Genomic DNA, 9,903 nt, shown 5'->3' with positions numbered 1-9,903 from the left:
AGTCTTTTTCAAACGAAAACCTGGAACCCTGGAACTTGATGAGCTTCCAGTAATGTGTTTTAACAAGTGAGATCAGGCACAGGGAATAGGTTACAGGATAACTACTAAAAAAGAAAGTAACAAATTTGTTTATTGACAGCTTACAGTGACCACACAGAGCCACTTGCTCCCAATCTTATCAAATAAAAATAAATAAAAAATGAAAAAGTAGCAACATTTTCATGGCCTTAGTGCATTAACAATGCACAACTGTATACAGCCCCTGCAATTTCCACTGTTTAAAGCAATATTTAACAATTCAGAAAACAGGAGGACTTAAGGTGATACAGGACAATGAAACAATAACAAAAAACTAAAGGAGGAAAAAGTCAGGCTATCAATGAGGATGTTAGACAAATGTAAGGATCACTACAGCACCTTATTATAACTATAAAATGTCAGAGCCTTCAAATGCCAAGTATGAACAATGTTAGAAAATAAAAAATTTCAGAGATGCTACATCTTCACAAAATCATCAGTCTCAGCCGACAGTGCACTAAAATGTGCCCTTTCAATGAATGAACCTAATAAAGAATTACAAACAGTAAAATTTGTTAGCTAGAAGAGTTTACTTTAGAGGTGCTGCACGAAAATTCGAACAAGGCTTCTCTTCACACACACACACACACCTTCATTTCATAAATAAAACACTGCTTTACATGATTCGCTATCAATAAACTCCTCCAGGAGTAGGTAATAAGACTATTAAAGTTCTGTCACCCTTTCAAGTACTCGCCACATTATAATAATAACAATATTTTTTCCTCTTAGAATATTTGGTATATCAAACAATTAGGTACTGAAAATGTTACTCAACATTCTGTAACTATTAGCAAAGCTTCATTTAATAAAAAATTAAAGTATCTGTCGCTAAATGCCAAACATTTACAATAACAATGAATTATTTAATGATGCACAGAGAAGTAATAACCATCAAACAAGTAGTTTTATCACAATGTACAAGAGTTACTACTGTGGGACCTGCTTATAAGGTGTTAAATTGTGATCACACCTCTATCTGATTGCTGCACCATAGTGTCTCCATGGGCGGAACCATTGACTGATGCCAGTATAAGACTGGTCACATCTCTCTATGGGCCGAACAGAGATGTCATAGCGCAACACATGAGTAAAATAATCACAATTTCTCACTTACTATAAACGAGTTCCACTGTACCTGAATTGAATAACGTGTCAATTGTAACATCTAAATAAGTCGAGAACTGGAGCCTTCGACATTTTCACAGTTTTTACCTGTGAAAAATACTTAATGTTGACTTACTTTACAAATTTTCCTATGAGGTAGAAGAGTGAGAAGAGCTATTCTTGCTAATCTCTGAGGGCTTCATAGAGGAACCATCCAACACCATCTAGAAATTAAAGAAATAGGCAATGATTAGGAAACTTTGACTAAGTCATGACAAAAACTGCAATATATTGGGTATAAAACTATCCATACAGAAAAGGGCGAATACATTCTTAAAAACATGATTTTTCTGCCACCTTCTTGAAGAGGTTAGCAAATAATAAATAAAAAGAGATGGGAATTTTTAAAAATTATTAGGGGAAATAAGGGTGGGAGTTTGAAGTGATCAAAACATTAAAGGGAATATACTACTAGATTATGGTTAGTCATCCCTGATATTAAAAGGCTGCTCTACATAAATTGGAAGAAACTACAAGTTAACGTGCTCTACTACACATTCCACAACAGAAACAAACAATGACTACCATAAATGTTCCCAACTTTGCCACATAAAACAAGTGTGGGTACTGCAAATAAAACAAATGCAAGCAAAACTACAAAAGTGCTAAATACAGAATGAAAACCTACATGTTATAAAGTGAAAGAACAAACTACTAGGATTCAGATAATGCAATGAAGGAACAGTATCATACTACTGCTGGGGATGCCAGATATGATTATGGGAGTAAAAAAGAGAACATCAAAACTGAAAAATATGGAGGTTTATTCAATAAACAATATAACCAATAACAAAGCTGCCCCAAATGTATTCAGAGTATAATCCTTAATGTTACCTCATACTAGAAAACCTTACACTCACCCTGAGTAAAATTAACCTCATCAAGACAGAAACAATAGGCAAGAGTTCAAAAAGATGGAATAACAAAAACTTTGGTTGAAACCAAGATATTAAGTCAAACATGAATGGACCTAATGAGAAAAACAAATCCTAAGGAGATTGCGATACTTTGAAAAGGTCCATTGTAGTTTGTCAGTATTAAGTGGCCTAGTTTATCTCGAAATGTAAATACTGCTCATGGTGTTGGTGAAATGAATGCATATCACCAGTTTCTCCCTCTTTACAATTATGTCATAGAAAAATTCAAAAAACACTTGACTCAACTTCAACAAAGACTATCATGAACCTAACAAATCCTGATTTAGACTTCCACCTCACAGAAATTTCATATAGGGGTATGCAATAAAATTTTTACTAATGATGGAGTAAGATGGAATAAGTTCCATTCCTTTCACAATCATATTTATTATGTTTAAATTAGTTCTTAGAATAAAAAGGATCAGAAAAAGAGAAATCACAACAAAAAAGGGAGCACTCCAGTGACTACTTTTTGATTAAAAAGTCACATGAAGTTACCCTACAGACTAGGGGAATGCAAAACTCCATGTTAAAAAAAGATACATGAGAGCAGACCTTAATATAAAACCCTGAATTACGCATTAAACAACACAACCAACAGAAGAAAAGAGAAGTATACCTAGCATTCACTCTACAAAAGTCCACTAAAGTTTTTGTACTATAACATGCAATAAACCTCACATGCACAAACATTCAAATACTTTAAGGCAGCAAAAACTGTTGACAAACAAGAAAATTAACCAATTTAGAAAACAAAACTTTCTCCTTTTGAAGAAGTAAAAGTGCACATGCATTTTAAGTCAAAGGAAGATAAAGAATGAGCAGCATTTTACACATAAAAACACAAACAAACAAAATGTTTTAACAAATTTGACAAACTTTATTGGGTAGGATATATTTTAAGAAGTGGCAATTTGTCAAGTAACAAAAAAAAATTAACGAGAAAAGAAAACCAACAAGCGAAGTATTAATAATCAACAATATGAGGTCAAGGAAGCAGGCCTTGATTTCACCACAGTTGTATTCTTAGAAATAATCTCATAAGGATCAGCTTATTCTGAGCTTTCACATCAGAGACAAGCATTACTTGGAGAAAAAAAAGGATTCCTGATCTTGCTCAAACAGAAGCAATCAAGCAAAATCAAAGGAAAATGCCAATTGAATACACTAAGGCAAAAGAAGAAAGACAGACAACTGAAGAGGGAAGGACTGTAACTTGAGTGCAGTTTGCAAAAGTAGTAACTGAGAGAAAATGACTAGTCAACTTTCAGTAATAAGAAAAGCATGTCTGGAAAGACATCAAATATCTCTTAGCATAACAACGAAGCACTGTCTAAAAACTCAATGGATAAATCTTGGCACAGCAGGTTGGCAGAAGTAACGGACTGCTTGGTGTTCATTGAAATGATTTACAAACTCAAAAGAATGATACCCCCACAGCTCCCTTGCCTCTATGAAAGATCACATCTGTCAGAACCAATAAAATTTGAATTTCAACTACAGATGTTAACCCTTAACTAATTTTTGTAGGAGAGAAGAAAAATAAAGAAACAAAGGGGTCAGGCAACATATGAGACCTTAACTAAATCAAAACTTCTGACAGGTAAAGGTTCATTTTGCAGTAGTAATGTACTTTGAAAATTATGATGGTGGTGGAGGGGGCGGAGGGGCTGATGGAGGGGGCTCTTTAGGTAATGGAGGAGGTGGAGGTGGGGCAGGGATTGAGGTTGGGAAGACTTGACCTTGGGGGTAAGGCATTGGGTAAAAAGAATAAGGGTACTGGTACTGAGGGTAGAACATCATGGGCTGCATTACGGGAGGGGGAGGAATGCTAGTATCAGGCAAGGTAACAGGACCAGGATGCATACAAGAAGGTGGCAGATCATGGTTATAAGATACGGAAATTTCATTTAACAGGGGAGGCTCATACCTGAACTGGCTCCCATGCATACCACCCTGCCTACGTACCTTGTTTCCACTGTAGTGTTGTGGCTGCGGCATATGATGTCGGCCCCCTCCCCGAGAATCCAAACCGTTTTGCCTGGCATAATTACTCTTGCTTGAGCCACTATGGGGGGCGTTGCCAATGCTGGCACCACGCTTTGGGGTGTCGGCATCTGAACTCAACTTTGGAGCTTTCGAATGTAACACATCCAAGCCAGGACTGGTCCTATCCCGCTCTCTCTTACGGGATTCCTTGGAAGACGAGGAGCTACTTGATGCCGATGATAATTGGGCAAGATTAATCTTGAGCTTCAAGCTACCACCAGAGGAGGGGGCAGCAACTGCTGGAACTGGAGGCGGTGTGATATTTGCCTTCGGAATTTTCAAAGTGATTGCTGGTTGACGAGACAGATTCGGAGTCTGGGCTGGATCCATGTTGTCAGGTTCACCTTTCCGCCTTTCTTTGTCCTTTTCTTTATGTTTGTTTTTATGTTTTTTCTCTTCTTTATGCTTCTCCTTATCTTTATCTTTGTGTCTATGCTTTTCTTTCTTTTCTTTTTTCTTCTTGGCTTTGTGATGGTGGTGGTCCGCTCCTTCAGCTGATGGGGTGCTAGATGCCACGTCCTTGACCTCTGATGCAGGGAAAGCCACAGCACCCAAGTCCGCTTCAACTGGAACAAGGGGCATTGCTGACCTTACATCTGGCATCTTTACAGGCACCATGGAGCGCACATCTGGCATAACAGCAGCAGGAGACGACTGCCTCTCATCAGGCACAACGGCATTACTCCTAGCTTGAAGTAAATTGGGCATAAGAGGTGGATGAAGCACGGCCTTAATCTCATTATTAGGATAAGTTGAGGTTTTATTGAGCAAATGGTGCGCCGGCTTGGGTTCCACTTTAGCTAATGAAGGAGGCATGGACATTGCATGCATGCCTCTATTAGATGACACAAAAGAGGAATTGTCATTTTGATGTACATTCTTCATTTCTACTCGGCTATCTCTGACCTGGCTATCATACCCAGCATCCTTCTCCATTTTAAAAACGTCCATCATTGGTTCATTTTCAATTGCAGGACCAATTCTAGTGAGGAGACTAAGGCTTTGAGATTTGCCAGGTGTAACTGGAGGGGAGCCAAAAGCTATACCAGGCGATGGACAATTGGTTTTAACAGGTCGCTGGAGGATAGGCGATTCTCTTTCTTTAGGTAAAGTTTTCTCTGGACTAAAGATACTACTTTTCACAGGGGGAAGTCTACTTGTCATTGAAGATCCTTCAGTCCTTATATCTGTTTCTACCTTCTCAACTTTAGGTGTCAAGAGGGCAGGAACAGTGGTCCCATTTCTTGTACCAGAAAGAGATTCTGCATTAGGTTCAGTTTTGATATTCTTCACAAGAAGGTACTCACTTGATGAGGGCTTGTAACTATTTTGTCTCATTGACATTGAGGGTGCAGTCATATCTGATTCCATTCTTCCAGAAGGAACAGCATTAATTAATTGCCTAGAGGGAGATACTTTTTCTTTCTTGATGTGTAAGGAAGGTACCATGGAAGGTTGAGGTTGTAATTGGACGGTGTCAGATTCCTTCTTTACATCTTTAAAGGGCATATGTTTAACTTGATGCTTTTCATTGATCCTCTCCACTGCCTCAGATTTTCCAAAGAATGACTCAAGTTGACGTCTCTCAGATATTTCCTGCATCATTTTTCTGTCTAATGACATAGGAGTATTAGTTGCCCTACGATCAGTAGCTGATAAGCTACCTTTATGTCTTGAATAAGAGTCCATATTTGTATTAGAAGCTTTGAGCTTATCATGACTTCCAGAAGAATGTCTATGGCTTGGATCAGAGGGACCAGGTTGCTTCTGGGGTAAAGGTGACGGACCACCTGCAGCAGCTGTAGTCACACCAAATCCAGACCAATCTTGACTTGAAGGGGTTAATGAAGTTGAACTACTCGAACTGATTGCACTATCACCACTAGTTGTCCTTTGGGCAGGTGAATGAGTCATGAGAGATGACTGAATATGGTGGATTGAGGAAACTTCCCTGCGAGAAGCTTCTCTCTGTTGAGCCGCTTCTCTTCTGAGCTGATCTCTAGCAGCAGTGACCTGATTTCCTGAATGGTCCGGCCTCATCTGATGATCTGATCTGACTTGATGGTCAGGCCGAGTTTGGTGGTCTGGCCTTGCATGATGCTCAGCGCGTTGCTGATGATCTGGTCTGTTTGGGTGATCGGGACGAACTTGATGGTGATCTGGCCTCACTTGATCAGGCCTCACTTGATGATCGCTTCGGGAATGGTGATCTGGCCTCACACCATGATCTGGCCTTGCCTGGCGATCAGGTCTCTGTTGGTAGTCTGACCTTGTTTGATGATCCAGCCTCTGTGGGTGATCTGGCCTTGGTGGATGGTCAGGCCTCTGTTGGTGGTCTGGCCTTGGTGGATGGTCAGGCCTCTGCTGGTGGTCAGGCCTTTGTGGATGCTCTGGCCTCCCATGGTGATCTGGTCGAGGGTGGTGGGGCATTGACGAGCGATGCTGGGTGGGGTGTGGCATTTTGTTGTGCACAGGCATACCAGCATGAGGCTTGAGCAAAGCAGAGGAAGATGAAGGGTGAGGATGACCGGCATGATGACTCCGGTGGTGACCATCCCTGAAGCAAATCAAGTTGTTAGGTCATCTCTTTTTTATTGAATTCCTACAAGCATATAAATTCTTGGCTGAATCCAAAACTGAACTCACCTGTGTTGAGAGTGGGAGCCCTGTGGAGCCACTGGACGCTCGCGCTTCTCTTGATACTCTCGAGAATCAGCACGCTGAGCGGAACTCTGAGAAGCTTGAGAGGAAGCTGAAAATCATAGTTAAGTTAGTTAATATAACAATCTATCAAAAATCCACATGTTTACGACAGGGTTTTCTGGCAGTGCAAGACCAGTGAAAAAAGAACAGAAAAGTAAAAGATATAAGGAAGCCTAGAATGCATGGTAATATGAACACTTACAGGGTTTATTCGGATCTGGTCTGTGCTGAGACTGAAAGCTAACACCTTCAATCACTGAATCTCTACCTGGAATCATTTTGTCCTAAGGGGAAACAAAGGGAAAACATTAACTGTAACAAAGCCCATGGGCTGATAAACAATAACTTTTCACATGTCCAATGTTAAAACACAAGACAATTATAACAGAATGAAAACAGAGATTTAAAAAAAAAAAAAAAAAAAAAAAAAGCACTACACACTAATGAGTTTTTTTTCTTTAAAAAAAAAAAGTGATATGGCCACATGTTTAGAAAAAAAATTATTACTGGCTTGATGTAAAATACAAAATTGAACATTAAAAAGAGGCTGCACAAGACAAAAAAAAAATACTTACAAATTGGTATGTTGTATTCTGATTTGCTGATTTAATTTTCTTCTTGAGCCTTGAGGGGCATTTTTCAAATATAACAAGGAATTCATCAGTTAATTGTTCTAATAAGTCTTGAGTAACAGTTTTATCAACATAGTAAAACCAATATTTTCCTTCATTTGATTGAGGAATCTAGAAAATGAAAATGCAGAGGTGTCAAAGATTACATGTGACTTTCTCCCAGGGAATTGGACTTATAAAAAATGTTGAGATACCAACCTCCCAATTAGACCACTTGCATGCTAAGTGGATACAAAAGCACGCCACTACTGTGGGTTTGTATTGAAGGCACATGGTGGTTAAATGCAAACTGAAAAATTGAGTAGGATGAAAAATAAATGATACGCTATTTCAAAACAGAGCAGTTTCAAACTGACAATTTTCTGTCAGTTTTGGCATACCTGTTTGAGGCCATAAAGTACGACGTTTGGGCGAGGTCTTTACTGGCTGTGAGTGGACAGTAAACATTGCATAAACAAAGTGAAATGCACAGTGTATAGCAATGAAGGGTAAAGTAAGACCATCAAAGTGCCATAGACATAATTTAAAATATCAGAATTGCATAAAAATTTGTCAATAAATTTTAAATGCACTTCTGAGGGAATGATATGGGCTCCTCCAATAACTAAGCCTCATTCAACAGAATGTCATAGCAACTTGACAAGTCCACTTATGCTTCTGCAGCATAAAATAATGGATCAGGTCCGCACTTACCACGCACTAAGTGGCAACATCGGACAACATGGGTGTGAGGATGATCTATAGCTACATCAAATCCCAATGTCTGAAGTAGGACATTTTCATTAAAAACTAAATCCTGGGCCTGTTCTAGATATTGCTGGAAAAAGGACAAAAACAAAATGCCGTGAGCACAAACTATATAATTCCACTAAAAATTAAGAATGAATCATTAGATCATCATTTCTTGAGTGGGTAGCACAGCAATAAACATATTTTAAACTATCAGGAGACTGTGTAATGATCACGAATGTAGCCAACACATCTCAAGGACCTGCTGCATATGTTGAAAAAGAGCAAACTCTATTATCTAAAGATGTTCCAAAAATTAGCTCACTAAAAAAGCTACCACACTTATCAGAATAAATTAAGAGATAAAGGAGACATCAGATCCAAAAGCACTTACCTCTGATCTTGTGTCTAAAGCTTCCTGCGTCCTATGCTGACAAATTTGTTTTACTCTAATAATATGTTCTAATTTCCGAGGCTGTTCCTCGACCTTGGCAGCAAGGAACAGAGCTGCAGCCGCCATAGAATCCAGGTTGAATTGTGAGAACGAGTGAAAAACATAAAATCGGTGCATGTAGACCATGGCTGTGTTGATGCAGAGCTGGGTCCTGAAGATTTGGTTAAGGAAGAAAACAGGTTGCACATGCTTCATCTAGAGAAATGTAAACAGTCGCAAAGGTGTCAAATTTCAGACACCAATCGGAACTCTGATAAAGAGGGGCGGTCAAATTGTGGCAGTTGCGCAATTCGTACTGCAAGCCTTAAATTGAGGTTAGGCCAATCACAACACAGCTCAATAGCCAAACTGAGTAACATAACCTATCACATCTAAAAACCACAATATCCCGTTCGAGACATTCCCCTATGTGGGGATTAGCATCTATAACGTGTGTGCTACTTGAAAGTGTACCGAAAACGCAATTTGTAACCCCGTGTAAGCTCTGTTATCGTCAGAATGGCGTGGCACTAGACTAGGGTGGAGAGAGAGAGATCTTTCAAGGACCAGGTCGAGGTTGCATCACCTGAGGTCCAGCGGACAGGGTTCAAATTTAATCGGTAGAAGCTGCGAAGACAACCATCAGAGAGCATCAAATACAAGCAAGCAGCCCACTTTTGGAAAGAGAGGACGCTTCATATTCGACTGAGCAGGGCAAGTGCCGAACGGCGCCAGTCACATAGCCTCACAACAAATGGCAAGGATACACTTGTAGGCGCTGCCCCATGTCCTGGATGAGATGAGCAGCTTGTTGGCGACTTGATAATTCCCCGTCCACATTGTAACCACATTTTGTGCTCGGTGTATTTGCTAACTGTTCTTTGGTAAAATACCACTTTTCATCAGCCGCCATTTAATCCTCCATGAAGATCACACCGGAAGTTCACACTGCACGAATCACAAATAAAACATGCTCGTTCTGGAAGGCATATCCGCCTTCGAGAAAGCGTTGTGATTGGTCAGAAATGATGTTATGAAGGAAGTCGCCATTTCAGGTTCTTGCATAAATCAGAGCGCGAGTGCGTCGGCAGCAGATTATTTGGACGGCACGTCATCGAAAATGGCCAGAAAACCCGCCCGCAAATAAAAATATCGTATCTATCTGGTCTAACTGCAGCTTACCGGGCAACTGCTT

The 9,903-nt window shown here is 39.7% G+C and overlaps 1 protein-coding gene across 1 annotated transcript; it reads right to left on the bottom strand.

The window, feature by feature from the left end:
• Window positions 1–109: 109 nt before the first annotated feature.
• Window positions 110–9,681, bottom strand: LOC117646409 (cyclin-T). Its single transcript, XM_034387306.1, has 10 exons — window positions 9,476–9,681; window positions 8,670–8,880; window positions 8,240–8,363; window positions 7,927–7,972; window positions 7,745–7,835; window positions 7,490–7,657; window positions 7,117–7,198; window positions 6,858–6,963; window positions 4,131–6,768; window positions 110–1,409 (listed from the first exon to the last, which is right to left on the bottom strand). Exons 1-10 carry the CDS (start codon window positions 9,619–9,621, stop codon window positions 1,335–1,337), a joined length of 3,687 nt encoding a protein of 1,228 aa, XP_034243197.1. The 5' UTR covers window positions 9,622–9,681; the 3' UTR covers window positions 110–1,334.
• Window positions 9,682–9,903: the final 222 nt, after the last annotated feature.

Source organism: Thrips palmi, unplaced genomic scaffold (assembly GCF_012932325.1).
Source record: "Thrips palmi isolate BJ-2018 unplaced genomic scaffold, TpBJ-2018v1 HiC_scaffold_19, whole genome shotgun sequence".
NCBI classification, from domain to species: Eukaryota; Metazoa; Arthropoda; class Insecta; order Thysanoptera; family Thripidae; genus Thrips; species Thrips palmi.
This window is presented reverse-complemented; position numbering and strand designations above follow the sequence as displayed.